The following is a 21,794-nucleotide window of genomic DNA, read 5'->3' as shown; positions in this document are numbered from 1 at the left end:
ATATAAACATTTATTTGTTACAGACTGACAGTCTGCGAGAAAAGGCCTGCTGGAACTGACATAAAGACAGAAATATGGTAACCTCAAAGCCATTTTACACAAACATAAAGCTCAATTTTAATGACTTAATCTCCAAAAGCCATATCATGTTCACTGTTTATTTTGTACTTTGTCGTTTGCAAGATGTTTCCGCCGTCAGAGTGAAGAATGCCAACAGCACAGCCTACATCGATGTACAAGGGATTCTGATTCTTTGCCATTTTTTTCCTGTGTCACATAAATATTTGAGCAACAACTTAAAAAAAAAAAAAAGTGAAAGCAAATACACAAGCATGATCACTTTTCATATGGCTGCTCGCCAGGTAGCCTTCAAGTCTGTGTGGCTGGACTTTCGGAAGGCCAGTTTGTCATCCTGAGTGTTTAGTTTGGCCATGCTCTGGGGCTCCAGGGGACAGAAGGAAAATAAATCTCCACTGACCCAAGAACAAAGCTATATCTGTGGGGTGAAATCCAGCATGGCCCTGCTTCTGCTCTGCTCATATATCCTCCACCAAAACTACTTCAGACCTAACAAGGACAAATTGAAATTCAGAAAGGCTGTAAAATACCTTTTCTTTACTTTTGGAAACATGGACCCACATCCATCACTTGAGTTTTACTAATTAACATATGATATTTAAAACTGTATTGGCCAAAGAAAGCATATTTGCTAGAGTCAGAAAAGGCTTCCCCAGGTATTTTAAATTACGCCAGAGAGCATGCATATTTACAGCATGGACAAACCCAAGCTGGAGGTGAGATTATCAAGATTTTGTGTAGAACTGCATTTTAATTTTAGTTTCTCAAAACAGTGCACTGTATCATTACTAGAGTTCATTGGTAGCCATGCATCAGGGCACCAGACTCATTCACTCTGATGAAGAGCAATTTATCTGTCATTGATGCAACTCCCCAAACAAGTTTCCCTGGGTTTGGCTGTTAAAAAGCAACATCTTGCATGAAGATGTTTTAAAGATAGAGGCATTCGAAACAAGTTTAATAGAAGTTATTCTTTTCTTTTGTTGTCTAAAGAGGAGAGGATTTTTATAGGATGAAGTCTGTTTAGAGCTTAATCAATAGTGGAATTATCTGCACAATTCACTCGCAAATATATTTATAGAAGTGAAAAAAAGCTAATTTCTTGATTTCCCATTTCCATTTCCTATTTGGACCCAATGTTAGCCCTGTGAGAAGAAGGGGGATTGTTTTGGATGTATCTTGTGTTTATTCCAAAATCCACTGGATTGGGCTACAGAAATCTTTGATCCTGAATCACAAATTGCAGAGAAAATGTTTGGATAACAATATGTTTATATTTCAGAAGTTAATTAAGAATGAAAAAGAAGGACCTTTTTCAACTTTAACCAAAGTATTCTTTTTATTCTTTTTTTTAAACATGGACAACTTCATTACATTTGAAACTAGTTAGGACACCTGTGGATTTTGAAAATGCATATTGTGTGAAAAGTCAGTAAACTTCGACACACAGTTAATTTTTATTCCACTTTTCACAGAGTCAATTAGCTAATAAAAAAAAATTATGTAGTATCCTGTACATCTTTGATTTTATAAACACTAATAAATCATTGAAATCAGCCTGGTTAACTAACTGGTTAACTCCTGACAATTATTTTTTTTGTCAATTATAATTTAAAAGGTGGGATTTTCTCTTTTTCTTACCATATCACTACAGCAGGAGAAGTCTGTAATAAATAAATAAATAAACTGACACAAATCAAGTGGACTGATATAATTTATGGTCTTAGACACTTCACCGTATTTCTGCAACAATTTTTCATTTTCAGAAGCATAATTTATGCCACATTATGAGTGTTAATATACCCTATAAATTAATTATTGTGGGCTAGGTATCAAATTTCCTCCACCTCTTGTCCACATACACAGCACATTAGTTTAAACAGCCTGTGGTAGGATCTGTGCCAAGAACATAATAAATCTTTAAAGCTCTGGGACTGCTAAATCCAAACATGCTGTGTGTCTATCCATTATTGTCTTTCAAGTGGCGACATCTAAGTAAGAATCTGAACCGTATGAGAAGCCAAATCACATTACTGGTATGAGTGCGTTCCAGACTCTTGAGTCACGCAAATGTAAAGCGATTTGTCTTCTGAGATGCTGCTGGTGACCGTCTGTCAAAAGTGATGAAGCAATGAGGACAAAATGTGATTTTAATAATCCAATTACGGAGGGAATCCTAATATTCTGCTTTTCCTATCATCTAAAAAGGATGACATGCACTGCTCGGCATGCCCGATCTCCGTTTGGCCTGTAAGCCCAAGATGAGAACTAAATGAATTTAGTTGACAACCAATCCTCTGTAGATCAGGAGGTCTACTAAACGACCAATGGGGCTGTCACTCAGCACTGTTAAAGTTAGGTAATAGATTTAGTATCAGTGTGTAAACACAGCTGCTGCACCTGATTCTCTGTGGTGCTTTTTTATGTAGCGGTGTTGCAACTGATAAGCGTATCATGGCGTTTACATTCCAGACTTCTCCTCGCTAATAGCAGGCCCCTAGCATCCATGACTAAATAGATGCTCAGTGCTGGTACTAATGGAGCATCCATCCCTCCAAGGCAAACTTAGTGTCCTGCAATCATAAAACACCAAAATGATCTGCTCCATTTTAGACACCGTTCCAGAATACAAAGGACCACCTGATAGTAGGAAGATCAATGAACATTAATGGTGATTGTACAGATATTGTGTATGCCGTATATTTATGAATCATTGTGCTTTTAAGACATTGCAAATCCAGAAATGCCAAGTAATCCGTTTTGAGTGGAAATCAAAGTTAGAGAAGCGTCAACTGTTGATACTTACAAGTATTTTTTATTTTCATAGACATCATGTAGCTTTAAAACGTGTGGGTGTTCTATGAGCTTCAGAATAGCTATTTCTCGCTCCACCTGAAAGAGAGGGGGAGAAAAAAGGAGGGAGGAAGAGAAAAAAGGAAAAAAAAAGTGTTATTATTGCAAGATCAACAAGCGTAAACTCCTTTAAAAACTCTGGTAACAAAGCGTTTTTAATTCCTCGCTGCTGAAGGTGATAATGTTTGTACCTGTGATTTTTTGTTTGATATCAAAATATGTCATGAAACAGTGAGACTTTCCTAAACGTCTTACAAACTAATCACTGGAAATGTACATCTACAGCTGATTAACTTTTGAAGACCCCAGATGAGCAAATTTAAACAGAAAAATGGCTATAGCTCACCCAGTTCTACATATATTAAGCAGAAATTTGGTGTGGTGGTAGCTGATCATTATTCCCAAAACATACTCCGAGAGCAAGCTGAATGCGCAACAGCTGTCCTTAAAACTTTGCATTACCTGTAAAAGTCAACTATATTTTTATTTAAGAAAAGTATCTCATGAACTGCTGGACAGATTTTAGTGAAACTTTCAAAAAGTGCATCTAAAACTCCTTAACATTTGGAGTTAAACCAATTCAAGATGGCCTTCGCCAACACAAAAACGGCTAACTCAGTCTGTTGTGGAACTAGCTGACATGCCATTCTCAACATATTATCTGTGTTCTATCACAGCTTGCAAGATCGCACAATATTGCATCAAAATGGCTGTAACCCTGTACCTTGTCAGTGATTTTAGTTTCAATACCTGGCATAAAAGGAAGTGTGCCATATGTATTCCTTCAAGGATTTTTTAAAAATTATTGTCCGTAATAAATTCTCCCAGTAGATTTCTTTTAAGGTTACATCTGAGGGCTGTCTGTGAAGCAAATCAATGAAATGAACTGACTGACATGTTCTAGACTGGGTGGAAATCAGTTTTGACCACAATTAGGCCACTTACCTTGGTATCTTAAGTAAAGATTTATGCATTGCTTTACAAAGTAAGACTGAATACTGAATCAGATTTTATAATCCAGTGTTATTTCCAGGGAAAATGCTTTCAGCGTGTTCAGATACACAACAGTAACATTTTTGTCCTTTAGTTGTGCAGCTTGTTTGTAAAAACAGGTTAAAAATTGATTCAGCTATATCAGAGTTTATTCTTTTTCTCCCAACAGACATTTTTGTCCGTACAAACACACTTTAACAAGAAGCAAGAAGCTGAAGCTACGTTCTGGTTTTTTTTTTCCTGTTTAGTTTGTTCCCCTCATCGTGTTATTACTAAGTGGCTGAGAAACATTCAGAGCACTGAGTCCCAAATTACCCCATAATGGAGCTGATCAGTTTGGGCTTGTGTCAGCATCTCCAGAGACCGTTGTCAGCATGTACAGCTGACACTGGAAATCAGCACAAAACCCACTTTGACAGAAGCCACTGGTAATCCTGAGCACCCTGCTCTTCTCACTGTTATCTGCTCACACTTCTCCACATTTCTTGTCCATCTCCCCCTCCATTCCCAACTTTTCCTGACAAGGATGGAGATCAAAGAACTGTGTGAGTTTAAGGCTGCTCTGTCTTGACGCAATCTCATCAAAGAAAATTTTATCATGCCAGTGACAGCCTTCAAGTTGATTTTATGTCATATTCATTTTGACTGTTTTGTGAACATTCCTGAGGATTGAAGTCAGACTCTGATCTGTCAGCTAACTGTGTTTCTGTTAAACTCTTACAAAGCTGTTTGCTTAACAGGGCATGAAATCAGGTCCCTCTCCTTTAATTATTTATACAGTCACAGTGCTTTCACTACAAAACAGATTTCAGTCAGGCTCAAGTTGGTGTTGGAATCTATCACGACACACCATTTATAGTTATCTTCTGACAAATATCAAGCTCATCTCCACTCCGTTTTAAATACAACATGTTGTAAAGGTGTGTTAAAACCCCAGGAACATCCAAAGGCAACCCTTTGTATGCTTTTCAGAATTTGCATTTAAAAACCTCCACACCTTTTGAAGAAAATAAATCAACTACTGGATAATAAATCTGCAATTTAGTATATGCTGAAAGATTCCTACATACTAAACTACAAATACTGTAAAAGCAGAGGGCCAGCTAATGAAACTTAGCCAGCTCAAAAATAACCTTAACTTAGTCAAAATTACATATATTGTGCTAAAGTGTGAGGTGATAGTAGCTGACACTTATCCTCAGCACATACTTAAACACATGCACATCTTGCAAGATCTTGCATTATTTTCAAGGTTTGACCAAAACAGCTATAACTCTGGTCCATTTAATCATAGGATAATTTCAGTTTAAAACTTTGCCATACAGCCAGTGGGGATATGCATTCCCTCAAGTAATGCTAGGTCTTTAATTTATTTAAATAGTTTATACCTGACTTAGGTCAGCTGAAATTGTTCCTAAATGTATTATAGGAACACTTTAGCTTTTTCTTCAAGTTATGCTGCTCGCTTGCTGTTGGCTGACAGATCTTTTTACCTGCTGTGCTAATGTTATACTTAGTCTCTGCAGAGAAATCATAAAGCACATAGCAAGCCCTGTTATAGTAAGAGCCTACAAAATCAAAAGAAATCGGAGTTAATTATATAATAAAACTGGGAATAAAGCTTTTCCACAAAAGTCAAAGTTGTAAATGCGTAATTAACACAAGCACAGCATACCAAGGGGGAGGAGAGTAGTTAAGCTAATCAAGGCTAATTCATAAACTCTTGGCTTTTATCAGCAGTACAAGAACATGCCACTTTGTCACCTTAGGAGGAGGTGTGTTTTTAAGAACAAGCCCATGGTGGCAAACAGAAGGGCTTCCTGCAAAGAGACCAGGTCTCAGCAAGAGATGAGCTGTGGGAATGCCTCAGAGCCTGCAGCCGGATTACCAAGATTCCTCTTTCCTCCGTGTTGTTAATTAAAATAAGAAAAATGAGGCTTAGTGTTGAGACTTAACTCTAAAACTGCTTCTTAGCTGTTGATTAATACACTAATGTAAATCTGTAAACCAGCCTTGCTCCTTCTAGAAATAAACAGAACAACATTTTAATTAAATAGTTAATGATTATTCATTAGAAATTGAGTTAAAAAAAATACAATTTAATACATTTGCTTTTACCTGACAAAGGAGTCATAGTATGTGTTCCACTGATAAATGAATTATTGTAAAACTAATAAATGTACAATACTAGAAGGGAAAAAAAAAACTCAGTGATAAACTGCTTTCTGACTTCTTATTGCGACAAAAAACGTAGACACCAACTCCTCCATCAATTGCAGTTGGCCATATTCTGCTTTGGCTTGTTACCTGAATAGAGAACAGGCTTTCTTTTTAAAGCATCATTTCTGAAATTATGTTTTGTCAATAGTTATCAATAGTTGGTACTATACCAGCCATGACATCAGTCACTAAACACAAAGTATGAAGAAAAGGGCAGAAGTCTTCCTCCAGGCTAGACTAATGAACCTGTACCTTTTGCATGACAGTTTTTTCATACCGAATGCCATCTGTGTTACTGTGTGCCAAGATTGTGTATATCATGTAGTTGGTGGTGAGGATGCAGGTCTGCCTTATCTGCTCATTCTAGTCTGTCAAACATTAACTTAACTTGCAACAGACTCATACAGTTAGTTGTGTTGGGACACAACATTTATGCAGTCTATGCTCAGTACTCACACATTCAAGCAGCACGGACGCTGTACAAACTAAACAAGCAAACTTTTATTGCATAAAAGTGTAGAGGTTTAATATTAGCTAATGTAGCATTCTTTCACACCAATATGATATTTTTGAAAAATAATTGTTTTATAAGCCTAAACAAATATATAAAATGGGCCTTTGTTTTATAGCCTTAGTCTAGCCTGGAGAAAACTTCTGCCCTGTTCTTCATACTCCTGTGTTCTGTGACTGATGTCACAGTTCAAAAGGTACTAACTATTGATAACCAACTGACAGAACATCAATTCAATCATGACCAGACCATCTCTTTAAGTTTCACATCTGAGAGCACAGACAGTTCTATTCAGCTGCCATATCTCCATAGCACTTTGTTACGACTGTATTGGCAGGCACTGGAACACCGGTGACTGACACCCTCACCTACGCCCCTAAATCCTGTTTCACAACAGATGTATTTGTCATTTAAAAGTATGATGTTTGTGTTTGATATCAGACTGATTTGCTCGTGTGAATGATATATGTTTGTAGAGAGATGCTGTATGAAATGGTGCTAAAGAGAAATCAGGATTGGAACGTCTTGTAATATCCATACAAATGAGGCAGTAACTGATGGCACTCCAAATTCAGAGGACGAAAGCAAGTTTAGAATAGGTCCATCAGATGGCTATTGATTCTTTAAATTACAGCCCTGGACCTGATTGATTGAATGGATGCACAAACAAATGACTGGTGACATCATAGTGGTTAGCGATAGAAGACAGAGGATTAGAGACAGCCAGACAACAACAAAGACCCACAGAGATTAGATCGATGCCACGCATGTCACAAAGCAACTGTGCGGAGAAACCAGGCCAGAATCTCGAAGGGGAAAAAATTGGATCACAGGCTCTGTCATCTCTCACTCACCACTTATTGCACTATGTCACCCTTATTTCTGTCTCTCGCTCTCACGCATACAGAAGGAAAACACAGATATTTCTGTCACCTCCCCCAGGCATGGCAGTGAAAAGTCCCCTTGATACTGAGATCCAAGGATCAAAGTCAACAGGGCATCCATGTATGTCAGATAAAATTAAAATATATATTTATACACAGGTGGATATACCAACATGAAGAACAGAGGATCCAAGAATGGGTGGCTGGATGGATAAAAAAATAAAAATAAAGACAAACAGAAGGAAGATGACTTAAACTTGAAGAGAGGAACCATAATATGTAATTCTATACACTAAAAATAAGTAAATGGAAACAAGTGGGAGGGGCTCAAGCCATTTCTCTGCTTTATCAACCCACTCCAACTTTTCAGGTCCTGCAGCCTTTTGTGTAAATAATTAAGCATAAAGAAAGGACAAGCTTTTCAAAGCATCATGTGCCGAACAGACTGTGCTAACAGGTAAGGCAATGAGGAACTAACAAACTAAAAACAGGTGACCTTTAAGGATGCAAGAAAATACTCCACATTCTTGATAATTAGGTGGATAGTGGTGTATCTAGCAGGCAAAACTATTTTAATATCTGTAAAATTAATGATGCCCATGACAACATTTACACGAGTTTGAGATGAAACCCAATATGAGAGTTAAAAATAAAAAAACACTTCTGAGAATGGTCACAAGACCAGCCAGTCTGGCTGTTCACAAATCACTAATCAAACTAGCCATGTCCCACACAGATGTAAACTTTCAGAAATGATGCAAGTTTCATAGAACCAAAAGAGGCGTGGAGTGGATCTCAGCTGTGCTGATGTGGAGCACTACACAGTAAATGAGTGACAGACGTCTCCCTCATACCATTTTCAAAACAGAGCTAATTACCTCAGTTTAGCAATCTTCTTTGTGGTTAACCATTTTTTAATTAAATGCAAACCTTTCATTGGTAATTAATATGTTTACTGTTTTTTAGGCTTTTAAATCCCACAGCTGGGTGGTCACACAGACCGCATGTTATTGTTATACCACGTCATTGTGCCGCAAAGCCAGCTTACGTTTTCACATGTCAACTGTTACAGATGCGTTACTACCTCACGTAGCGGCTCAACGGCACAACAGAAAGGGACTGGCTTCAACTCCCATGCCACCAAGATCCATTCAGAAATCACAATGAGATTGATAGAAGGTATCCAAGTCCCAGCTGGAACTATTTTGTATAAATGCCTTGTGACTTGTTTGAGAAAACAACAACAACAACAACAACAACTAAACTATTGCACAAAACTTATGGACAAATTCAAAACTAACTGAGAAGCACTGCGGATGCTGCAAGACATTCTGGAGACTCCCTCTTGAATGCCATTTGCTAACTAGTCCCTTATGGGATCTATACCTTGAAAAAGCTAACCAAAATAAAGTTAGACAAATATGTTCTTTTTTTTAAAAACACTTCTAGAAGATTTCCTGTTGTGCACCCAAAATAAATATGGAATCTATTATTATTTCATGACTACATGAAATCCACATCTTTCACAACAAAAGGTCATGTAATGTTTCCTTTTGTTCAAATTTTCAGTGGATACACCAAGTATCCCATTACTGTATCTCATTAGTTTAAGCTAAAAATTATTTTAAAAAATTCAATGCAAGTATTTTTTTTCCACAAATAGTTGAATTTCAGATAAAAAAGATAACATGTGGGTGAAGGAGAAGTAACATAAACGGGGTAACGAATGAAGAGGGGCCAACTATAAATAAATGAGCAGAAGGGGAGGAGACAGCCCAGCTTGGCTACTGGCTCAGAGACAGAACCAGTCAGCTCGTCATCCATTCATACTTGTGACATGTGGACACATTACTGCATGAAGCTCACACACTCCACACACACACGCCAGTGATCACAGCGAGCCATGAGCCAGCTCCATCCATCTATCCATATGTTGGTCAGTGAGCCAGTAGGAGAGAATTTATGTTTTGTGCCAGTTACAGGAGGGAGGCCAAGCTGGTGTGCACATGGATCTGTGTAGATGTGCTTACACATGCATGTTAAAAGTAAAGAGCTCAGCAGCCGAAGACATCTGTATGTCTTTGTAACCAGGAGGGAACAAAATCTTTTTACAAGGTGAGCACATACTCAGGGCTCAATTTCAAGCTTCAAGAAGATATTAATGTGTTTTTGGGAGAAGCTCCTTATCCAAATTTGGTTAAAAATTTACAAAGACATGACTTGGTGCAGTGGATTAGACAGTATTTATTGAGGTGAAGACTGAAAGCAGGTAACTTTGTTATCTCTCACAACCGAGCTGGCCCCACTGGGAGCAAACAAATACAAAATAAAATCATATCTGTATGATTCCATTCCGGTCAAAGTTGTTAAACTGAAAAAAAACAAAAAACAAAATAAAACTCCCACTTACTTTCATCTCTCTCTGCCTATTGCTTTTCCCTCTACCTTGGGGACCTCTCAAAAACACAAGCGTACGTGTGTGCACACGTAAATACACAGACACAGTCAGTGAGCGCAGCAGGGTTTTTTGATAATCACTTTATCAGTCATCCTTTGAACAGAGAAGGTAAAGTCTCTACACGGGGGAGTCTGATCAATGCCAGAGACATGTAAATCAATCAGGACATAGTCTCTGCTGGCTAACTAATCCTTATCCTTTATCCATCTCCTATCCTTTGAAATGGCTCTCATTACTGTTTCCCACCCAAGACCAATTTTAGTCTTCCTCCCCCTCTTCATTCTTTCTCCTCTCCCTCATTTACTCTCTGTTTCACTCATTCCATCTCTCTAATCATGTCTATGATGTGCTTATTTTCTGTTGACAGATCCATCAGGATGACACCTAGACTTATGGCAAGCCACATCATTTCACACTAACAGACACGTCCCTGGATAACCTTGGTCCTTATTGACGTTAATGCCACAGGTCTTCCACACACTGAGGAAACAAGGTGAAATAATACCCTTTTATAGGGCACATAGATGAGGCGGTGCATGCTGTAAACATGCTAAACCATGTCTGTTTGCATTTGCATTTGTGAGAGGTGGTATGAGTTACTGTGCATGGCCAATTTGCTGGGTAAGTGATCTGTCAGGGACATTACTTTGGCAGTTCACCGTTTCCATTTGTTTCATAATTTTATAGAAAAAGGTTAGAAACAAATGAAAAGGGGAATTAGCAAAATAGTTTTCACAAACAGAAGACAGAGATCCCAAAACTAATTGTAAGAAAATAAAAACAGCATTCCTTGCAGGAATGCACATCACCTGCCACGTTCCTAAGACCTAAAACAGCTATTTTACTTACGTAACAGAAAAACAAGCACAAAGACACTGACAGAAATGGTATCCCCCTTTTGGTGGAAGATAAAAATTTGCTCTGAAGTTCATCTATATCAGTTACACAAATAAACTTAATCTATAGTTGTCTATATTTGCGTCCAGAGTTGATGGAAATGTTGCTAAAAAGCAGCACAGAGAAATAAAACCAGATTATTTTAGGATTAAGTTAAATACCATCTGCTGTGGTATCTATGGTATTTTTTCTTTATTTTTTTTCTAACAACCTTAAATTAAAATAACTCAAACATCAAATCAAAGAAAAATAGAGTTGGATATTTAGTTAAATGATGGAGATGAGCTAACAATGACTGACTTACCATCTAACATATGAATACACGACTTACTTATTAACACTTAAGCCAGAAAGAGACAGCCGAGTCAATACTGAACAGACAACTCGTCAATAGGTGAGACTGGTCAAATGAACAACTTAAATTAACTGAAAGCTTGGGAGATCAGCAGCTTCCACAGTTGGTAATTAGGACTTACACTGAGAACATATCTAAAAGCAGATTTAATAATGTGGTACACTTTGTGGTCATGTACAGAATGTAAGAAAACAAAACGGTGAGTATCGTAGCTGATCACACATCCAAGTCGTTAACGACCAAAGCCCATAGGGATGAAGATGAGAGATAAAATTTAAAAGTGTCATGGTTTAAAGGTTTAACAAGCAAACTGTACAATCAAAAATATCATTCAGATTAAATCCTAAAATCAGTTAGAAAAGGCAAACAGAAGTCAATTTACCTTTTTGTTTGCAACAGCTCCAAGTTGCTGTTCAACATCAGACTAAAATCCACAGCATAACCTTTTTTTATTGCTTTTTGGTGTCAAAATCCAAGATTAATTTATATTTGCCAAAAAGTGCATAATCAACCAGCCTATCATATATTTTTAATTGTAAGTGGTTTCAGTTCGATGCAAAATCTGGGTCTCTAAAATGAAAGTCCTAAAACATTCTCCATCCCTCAATCTCCCTGATGGCAATCAAGTTGCTTATTCACGACTCATCATTTTCAAGCAGTGGCAAAAACTACAGCAGCTGGTGATTTATGGTACTACTATATTACTATATTTGTATATTTCAAACACATTAATGGAAAAAAATTTGGCACCCTGGGAACTAGAACTAGGTGCAACATGATACACGTCTAAAATTATGGGTCCACAGCATGTTGTCTAAAAGATTACTGTAATATTCACACAGAAAGTAGACCTACATGAATTGAATGCCATTTTAAAACTCTTAGATAAAATAAAAATAAAGAATCATAAAAAACTAAATAAGAGGAATTTTGCTGATCACCTCTTGACAGCATCCCTCCTTTTAAGGCGAAGAAAATTGGATCTAATATGCTCTTCACTCACAAAAGGCAAAACAAAAAAAACAAAAGAACAAATAAAAAAAGCAAATAAATCTTTCTCATCTATCTGACAACGCAGCAGCTGTTGCCTTTGAAGAAGAGAAACAAATGGCATCGATTTGGACGTCTGTCTGTCTCCTGTCGAGCTCAATGGGGGATCCCGCCATATCTTCTGTTCTGCTTTCCTCCATTTCATTATTTTGTCTGCACTCATCTTGGGTTTATCTTGATAAGACACATGAAAGGTAAAAAAAAAAAAATCAAACAATACTGTGTGTTTGATGAGCTTTGCTACTGCATTAGGCAGCACTGAAGCAGGTGTAGAAAAAGGTTTGTGTAAGATGTTAAACTAGTGGTCAATCCAGCAAACCACTTAGTATTTCTGTAATTAACATTTAACCTGATATAACTGGAGCTAAAATTGTCTAACTACAAAGATCTGGAGCCTAGTAGATGAAATGAATTTACCTCTTTTTTACTATCAATAGTATAGTATAGTGTTAGCCAAATATCACATAACAACTGGACAAATTTTACTGAAACTCTTTGAAAGTAATCACTGGATGCACATTTATAACTGATTACCTTTTGGAGTGAACCCCATTCAAAAATGGCTTCCATGGCTAAGCAAAATTGGCAAATACAAAATAAAAAAAAGGCTGCACCTCAGCCAACTTAACAGACCTAAAGTTTGGTGTGATGGTAGCTGAGAGTCATCTTCAAGAGGAGAGGAGAACTAACTGACTGTGTAACATTGAACCACTGGATATATTTTAGTGAAACCCTCAGAAAGTAGTCATTGATTGTGCATATACAACTGAATAACTTTTGAAATCACCCTGATTCAAGATGACTGCCACAGCTAATCTACCATAACAAACACAAAAATGGCTATAACCCACTCAATTTTACAGATATTGAGCCAATATTTGGTGTACTAGTAGCTGAGGGTCATCCCTAACACATACTCCAAGAGCTAACACATCTTGCAAGATCTTGCACGAGAATGTGTATAATGTCATTTACAAGGTTTAACCCAAACAACTATAACTCTGTTCCTTCTCATCACAAGATGATCTTAGTCTAAACCCGTAGCATGAAAAGTGGCAGATGATATTCATTCATTTAAGAAATACTAAGCCTTTATTTTTTTTTTTAAACCAACAAACAAAGCAGCAGATCTGTGTCTCTCTTTGCAGTCAGGCTCAAACTGTTTGTTAAGCTCCCTAACTTTTGCTTCAGCACCACACAAAGGTGATGGATCAACTTGCTGGGACACAACATATGAAACCCATTTATTTCAAGGGGTGTCTGTGCATGCTCAGAGGCACACAAACCACACACACACAATAAAGTTAAAGTGAATGTGTGTGCATGTTGCAGGCATTTCAATATCCAACCCACTGGCGGCAATACGGAGACGGGAGAGAACGGCCAATCTAATCATTAGAATGGGAAAGAAAAGACGGCAGGGAAAGAAAGCACATCGCTGTCACTGTGGTGTTGGGTTAACATAATTAGAACTTGTGTGATTCATACGAGGCCATGGCATTCTGTACCTCAACTGCACACCACAGTTTCTGTCAGTGTTTACAACATTTTTTCCTAGTGTTTGTCTCTTTTGTCCTAAATTTTTATTTTAGTTCCTGAGTGTTTAGATAAATAATTATACTCCATCTAATGTGAAACTGGACTAAAGATATTAGACAAATTAGACCAGTGGTGTTCAATCCTGGTCCTCAAGTCCTGATTAACAGGCTTTTGCAGAACTTGAAGACCTCCTGAAGAGCAAGGAAACACCTAAAACATGCAAGATAGTGGCTACCCAGGACCAGGATTGGACACCACTGAATTAGACGTTTTGTGTTATATCCTTATGTCTGGTCAGGAAATCATATATTCAAACAGCACCAATGTTGTTAATTAACTCTTAATATTGATCCTTAACCTTCCGCTTTGACCTTGTGGAACCCTGATTGCTCTTTGTTATTCTCAGCTTACTGTTGTTAGCACATTGCTTTTCAATTACCTGCTTCAGGAGAGCATCATACTGCAGTTGCTCTTGAAGATGAAGATTTCTCATCAAGAATGATGACTAACAGTCCTGTGGAAATATCTGATCTCATATTCTACAAAGATAAACTGCACACTAAAACAGGATTTAGCAATTTTGTAGCTTAAAGTTCTTTAAAAATCAGCTTGTTGGTATAAAACAGACTACCTTTACTGTCAACTTTTATCATTATTGCCTGCGGCCAAAAATGACAAGGTGGACAATAATTATTTTGCCCATATTTGTGTGAGCATATGCATAAATGTGTCTGTTACTAAAATATCTCATAAAGCACCGGATGAATTTATTCAAACTTGCAGAAAGTAATCATTGTATGTATATCTTCAACTAATTTACATTTTGAGCCAACCCTATTCAATATGGTTGCTGCAGCCAACTGACTGCAGAGAACACAAAAATGGCTATAACTCAGATAATTTAAGAGATATTTTGCTAAGGTTTTGTGTGGTTCTGACTGAGACAGATTGAGCAAGTTTTTTTTTTTTAAATTTTGTCATTACCTATTTGGAGTCAACTCTGCCTGCTATCCTAATATCTAATGAACAAGATGGATTTTCATAAAACTTTCAAGAGCAATCTACTAAATGGACCTCTTCAAGAGAACATTTACAACTGATTAACTTTTGAAGTTAATGCAATTCAAGATGGCTGCCACAACAAATCAAAATTAGTCAACACCACCATGAGAAGAAATCAATAAAATTTGGTGTGTAGTTGCTGAGAGTCGTTCATAACACATACTCTGAGTTTGACATCTCATGATGCTTTTTGAGATTTTGCATTGGGTTATTTTCAGGATTTGACTAAAATGGCTACAGCTTCATTATTTTTCAACATTGGATGATTTTAATCTAACACTTCTGGGTTGGAAAGTGGCAGATCCTTCAAGAAAGGCCTTTAATTTGTAGATACACCTCACAAAAGGTTTACTTTTGAGGCTGCCACTGGCAAAATGCCTGAAGATACAAATTACACTCAGTTCTTTACTAAGTTGTCTGTCATGTAAACACAACACAACATGATTCAGCTCTCGAATTATGCACTGATTTTACATTTCACTGATTCATAAATCTGTAAATTGCCTAACAATAACATTTTTTTTTTAAATGGGCAGGTACCAAAACTAGAAGGAAAAAGAGAAAATGCTTAAAGCAGTCAATGTCCAAAGAAAAATAAGAGCCTTTCAGAAAGTCTATAAAGCTATTACTGATAAGAGCCTTTAAAGATTAAAAACAAAAACTGGCCACTTGGAATCGTAAAATTTTAAAGGTAAGATGGTTTTAGGACTTTTGCACAGTACAGGAGCAAAACTACAAGAAGCCTCACTGAACTAAAAAAAATGTCATCAAAAACAGAAAGACTTTGTAGAGATATCGACTTTGCGAAGCAACAACCCAAAATTTTCCAACTTCACGTTTAATAGACGTCTCAACCCTTCTCTCCACACACATTTCTCTCTTCTTTATCCTTCCTCTCCCTCTCTTCCGTTCTCCCTCTGAGCTTGGGGACAGCAGAGTGACTTTGATCTTGTGCTGCTTTAGGAGGAGAGAAAGTCACTCTGGCTAATTAGTTGTCCTTATCCCAACAGCAGCAGCCGCCACTCGCTCACTGGCTCAGAGGGAGAAACAGAGCAGGCAACAACAGCAACTACCCACTGCTGCCTGCCAAAGATACTCCTTTCCTTCTGTCAGTTGTTAGTCCTAGCGGCTTGTAACAATTTAACTCAGGCCTGGACCATGCTGAAGATTAATGAAGTTTTTCCTTCCTCTTCACAGATAGGTAGTTTGGTGTTTAAAATGGTATGGCTATATGTTGAGGCTTCGGCTCTCAGGAAACACTTGTCAGTTCAATGATGATGGCATTTCGTACTCATAACCTATAGAAGCATGCATTTCCAAAACACCAAAGAAATATTCCATGTACTAGTAGCCAAATATTAGGAAAAAATCATTAAAATGATGAAGCTGAGGTTTCTTTTCCACTTGCTGAAATGTTTCCTGACTTAAGGAACTGTTAAAATGTTAATCTGATTTCATTTTGTAAATGCACTTAGATGTGAAACATCCTACCACAAATCTGAAGTCGCAGTGTGTGACAAATGCAGAATTCTGAAAGTTACACCAGGAAACAAACAAAGATGCTAACCTGGCAACAATTTCTGTGCAGAGGTTTGATATAATGAGTTCCCCCTGAAGCCTGAGCACACAGCGCATGCCTCACTAATTCTAACTTCTCAGATCAATAACTTGCATGCAAAACACCAGGAACACTTAATTCCACTATATTATTGGACCAAAAAGGCTTCAATCTATTTCTAATCAAACCAAGCCTTTCTGTATGATGATCCAATAAAGGTGGTCTGTATGTACAGCTGGATAAAAGATACAGTAAATACACAGAAACATTAGAAACCACTACAGATCCTGAAAACTCACCATAATTTTATTATGGATTAACAGTTTTCCTTGGCTTAAATCCCTGATTTTACTTCCAAAAATCTTTATGTCACAAACAATGAGAAAACGAAGGAGAAAACTATATTTTTGTATTTTTCAATGAAATCCATTGTACGTGCTATGTGTGGTCAAATGTATGGCAACAACCTGGATGTTCCGTATGTGTAAATGTCACATCAGTAGATCAATGAAATAACACACTCACTTCTGACAGGAAATGTAAGTAGAGATGTGGTGTCCCTACACAGGCGTCTGTGTTATCTTGTCTCAGCGGGGTCTCTCACAGCATGTCCATCTCTCTCTGCTGAGCCTTGCTCTCTTTCACCCTTCCTCCCCTCTCCTCCTGTCTCTCATCCTCACAGCCCCACAGCTCAGAGACATGGCAGCAGTGGAGAGACAGAGCTGAGCTGGCTGAGTTTCAGAAATATAAACCACTCCCGTAAGACATGCATGTACATGCACACAAACATGCACAGTACGGGTTGGTTCTCAACATTACTTAGGATTGAACTGCTGTGCCCCTTTTTGTTTAGTCTCAGTGCCAAAGACTGCTGACATACTGTCATATGTGCAAAAACTATTTTATTCTTCACGCGTCTGTTTTTATCTTATCATTCAAAACATGACAGGCAGCCACTTCCCATAGATGGAGACAGAATTATTCAAGTACCTCTATTGTTATGTTTTATGCCCAAAAAATATAAAATAAAAAAATCTTCTTGTTCTTTGAAGTAGTCAAGGCTTATCCCCTTGCTACAAACTGACACAAAGTTCACTGATGAATACATTATCCAAGACAGTTCAATGTTCTTTCTGCTCCATAGTGTCATAGCCTGTAGGCCCACAGACTAAAGAGTTCAACATTAGTTATATAAAGTTCAACACAGTGAGTGGAGGAAAGAACTCTCTGCAAAATTCTCAGAGATAATTAATTTAACCTGCCTCCTCATCTCCACAGACCCCTGACTCTGAAGGCCGGCCAGGAGAAGGACAGACAGAGACAGATGATATGGGTCATGGAGGATGGTGTCCGTGAACATTCATAGTAATGTCTGTAGATCTTCGTATGAGTGCTGTCTATGTGTACGGTCTGTTTCTGTAATGAGTGTGTGCATGCACACTGCATTTGTATCTTCAGCAGTGCTGCGCACACATGGACCTGTCCAGGGGTGTCAGATTCTCCCCTAATGGCACCACGGGGACCAAAGACATTATCATATTAAAAGGTGACATTTCACAGCCGGGGCCTTGCAGGAGTCTGCAGCCCGATCACTCTGACAGTTTGACAGGCAAACAGGCAGGCAGGAAAAAAGAGGCACAGGAGACTGTAGAGTGCAAAACAATTGGAATATGGGCTTCTGGATATGAGCCGGAAACACCTGTCCTACAGCAGCAAGAACCTCAAAACAGGAGACTGAATTTGTGATCGGATTTCAGATCAACGTTACAGTGACTGTAAACTAGTGGAAACTTCAGAAATGTCAAGCCATCTAACTAATCATTTTACTTTTCATAAAAATTAAATAAATAAAGTGCCCAATTGACAATCTGGGAAGAGAAACTTGACATCTGAACCAATTTTCAAATGTGAAATATTTTTGACCGATTATTTTTGGCATCTCATGTCCTATTAATATGTTTCATGTAAATTGAGTTGTTCCTAGCTCCCCTTTATACGGTTTCCAGCAGAAAATACTAGACCTGAACACAAATCTGCATGCCACACTTGTACACACTTCCACACTCCAACCTGGGACCAGCAGTTAAGAGAATGACAGAGTCTGAGTTCAGTAATTGGCTCTGAACTGCAGCTTCAGCAGAAGCCTCTGTCCTGTCGGAGACCTGTCAGTATTTGCTGTACCTTTCTGCTGTCACATGCTACAGCTGTTCCACCGACCACTTCTGCTACAGCTAATAATACTTCTGTCACAGCAGAAGCAAAAAGAAATGGCCAGTTTTTCCTTTATGGAAATATTTGACTGCGTGTTGAGCAGAATAAGAGACTGAAAAAGAAAGACTTCCAGAGCAAAGCAGTGAAGTGAGAAAAAGGGACTCTGGGAGACACTGACACAGCAAGAAGTTGATTAATACAGACTGTTTATCAAACAGCAATATCCGAGCACAGAGAGCTTTTCATCTGAAATCTAATGACGTTACAGCATGAAGTGATGCAAAACTGATGGAATTTCGAATTTCTGATAACCTGTAATGTGAGCAAAGCCATTTACTTCCTGCTTTCCAGCTCATAAGACAACAATTACAGTAAGTACTTCTCTCTGCTTGTGTCCCAAGAAAAAACAAAAAAAACTCTCAAGTCATAGCATCTCGTAAAATGGTCCTTTTTCTTCTTGCTTGCTTCAGTTTTCTTTATAACTATTCCATCAAGGCAAGAGGCAATTCTGCAGAATGACTATTTTGAGCGGACACTGACTGGGGCTTCACAGTAGGAGTCCTGAGATGTTATGAGAAAGAGCAAAAAGAAACTACTTACTGGATCCCCTAAAAAGAAACTGACTGGGTAACAAGAAAACTATAAAAAAGTAGAGTTTTGAGGTTTTAGAGAGAAAGGGCAGTATTTTTAGTTACAGACACCTATTATACTGTCAATATCCTTGAATGTCTTGGAAACTGACTCCTGGTGATGAAACCAAATAGCTGACTCTTTAAGTGTGAAATCTGAAAAGGAGAAAAACTGCTGCTTCAGACCAGCTGTCAGTAACTCTGCAAAGCGTTTCTTCTCATCACATGATTTATTGCCTTATGACGTAAATCAATCAAACTGAACACTTTCTGCTAAATCATGTTTATTTTGACTGAAATCTTAATTTTGTTTAGACCGATCAAAATTGGTCCATCAGTCAAGATCTTTTTTTTTTTCCCCAGAAAGAAGCTGGATGTCTAGACTTGTGTAATAAAATAAACACCACTTCCAAACATTGCATTATGTGTCAGAGGAATGTGTAAAAAGCAACTATCTGTGCTACAGAAAACAACAAGGGTTGGTCAAAGTCTCACTTATAAGTAATAATAATGAAATTTCTGTTAATCCTAATTTAAATATTCTGTTCTCAGTTTTTACTGAACATTGAGCTGTCCAAACCTTATATTTTTCAAACCCAACCTGACTGTTTTAAGCATCTAAACCTAATGATGATAGAGAACACAATTACTGAAGCATATGGGAATGGAATTATAGTTCAACTCAAGAATCAAATACAATCTCTCAATTAAAAGACTTGCATTCACACTGCATGTGATTTTAACACATTACATGAGGTTATGATTGTCATGAAAAGAAGATCAGACTGATCAGATTGCATTTTCTGTTCATTAGTACTGAAACACAATCCATCATTCAGCTGGACTGCTGCAAATTAGGTTATGCAAAGAGAGAAAAATAATTTCCACTTTCAGTGTCCGCAAATGGAACATTTGTTCTCCTAAAAATGAAAAACATTTTAACACATCAATACACAATGCAAAATATGAGCACATTTGTTTCATTGTTTGCTATGTGCAGTTTAGGTCATAATGGGTAAACACACTAAAAACCATGAGTATGAAAGTTGCAAACATACCTTCATAAGTACTGACTCACTGAGCTTCTCACGGTTGACAATCTTTATGGCAACTTTCTGGCACGTTACACAGTGGACTCCAAGCTTTACCAGCCCTGAAAAAAAGAAAAAAGACAAACAAAAATCTATCAGTTTATTAGATTACATGTTAGACTGTTATTTGTCTGGATTTACGTATCATCATCTACACACCGTGCTGCATGTTAAGTCAGTAACCAAAATACACAAGGCCATAAATGACCTGCAGTCTAAAGAGTTACTGCATGTGAGGAAAATGGAGGTTGTTTTCTGCCAATGCTAATACTGGGTATTGGCCGGACTCATGTAAAATGAGTTGTGAACTCAAGTTCAAGAGGCCTGTAATGGTTTTTGAAGTGTATGCAGTTACGTAAATAAACTGCCCTTCTGGGTTTTATTTGAGTCATAAAGGCAGCAAGTAAGTGTTCATTTTGTGCTATTGATTGCTATAATGTACTAAACCACTGTAATGCTGTTTTAATCTGAAATGGCACAAAACAATGACTTTTTAAAAAGCCACTGTTCAGACACTAAATGGAGCTAATTATTGACCATAACATAAAAGTGAAAAGATTGAAACATCACATACAAGTGTGAGTGGGAGTTAATAAGACAAGCCCCCTGAAAGCATAACCTTTTACTTCACAACACTAACACACAGACACACGGAGAGAGATTTGAGTGTTTGATACACGCTGCCAGAGGGTTCTATTGGGATTCCCTTTACAAATATTCTGTCAAAGCTCAAACAAATCCTGTGGTTTGCTACATAACCACAAAAGCATCTTCCCTGCTTTGCTTTACATAATGTCCCTAGGTATCCTTAGTTAAATGATCAGTCACAAACAATGAAGAAGACAGGCAGGGATGCCACAAAGAGTGCAGTTTCAGTGGAACAAAGTGGGGTGTGCATTTGATACGGGGGAGCCATGACAACAGCACCAATCAATTTTCTGCTAGGGACCACAGAGCTGCACACACATTAAAGGATTCAAGCAACAGATAGCTTACTTACAAACTGAAACAAACACGCGCCAAAATAAAACAGATGTCTGTTCAGGCTGTTAATGGTTTCCCTTCTGCTCTTGTGGTGCTGCAAATATTTGAAAACAACCAAAGATTATTTTTGACTTGTAATTCCTATAATGGGAGCTTTCTAATAGATGAAATGTATATGTTACTGACAAGGCAGGACTTGACAGGATTCAAACTCGCAACACAACGACGAACTTTTAAGAGTTTTATTGTGGACTGGACAGGAGCGAGACCTGTGACTCTAAACAGGACACTCACGTGACCGTCGTGGACTGGAACCGGAACAGGTAAGTTCTTCTTGGCTTGGTTACTAGTTGCAGACAGGCTTGTCTGAAAGGGGCTGAGGCGAGAGGGAAAGTCCAGGTGCAGGCGAGGTGTCGTTACC

The 21,794-nt window shown here is 37.8% G+C and overlaps 1 protein-coding gene across 4 annotated transcripts in view; it reads right to left on the bottom strand.

Moving 5' to 3' along the window:
- Nucleotides 1–21,794, bottom strand: part of brsk2b (BR serine/threonine kinase 2b) — a 163,170-nt gene that overhangs the window by 41,240 nt on the left and 100,136 nt on the right. For all 4 annotated transcript variants that reach the window (XM_017423011.3, XM_017423008.3, XM_017423010.3 and 1 more), the window contains exons 2-3: nucleotides 20,357–20,451; nucleotides 2,885–2,970 (exon numbers count right to left, since the gene is read on the bottom strand). In XM_017423011.3, the coding sequence (XP_017278500.1) occupies nucleotides 2,885–2,970; nucleotides 20,357–20,451 (181 nt within the window). The remainder of the gene's footprint in view (nucleotides 1–2,884; nucleotides 2,971–20,356; nucleotides 20,452–21,794) is intronic.

Source organism: Kryptolebias marmoratus, linkage group LG11, assembly GCF_001649575.2.
Source record: "Kryptolebias marmoratus isolate JLee-2015 linkage group LG11, ASM164957v2, whole genome shotgun sequence".
Taxonomy (NCBI): Eukaryota; Metazoa; Chordata; class Actinopteri; order Cyprinodontiformes; family Rivulidae; genus Kryptolebias; species Kryptolebias marmoratus.
The sequence above is the reverse complement of the archived record's forward strand: the minus strand, read 5'-3'. Positions and strand labels throughout refer to the sequence as shown.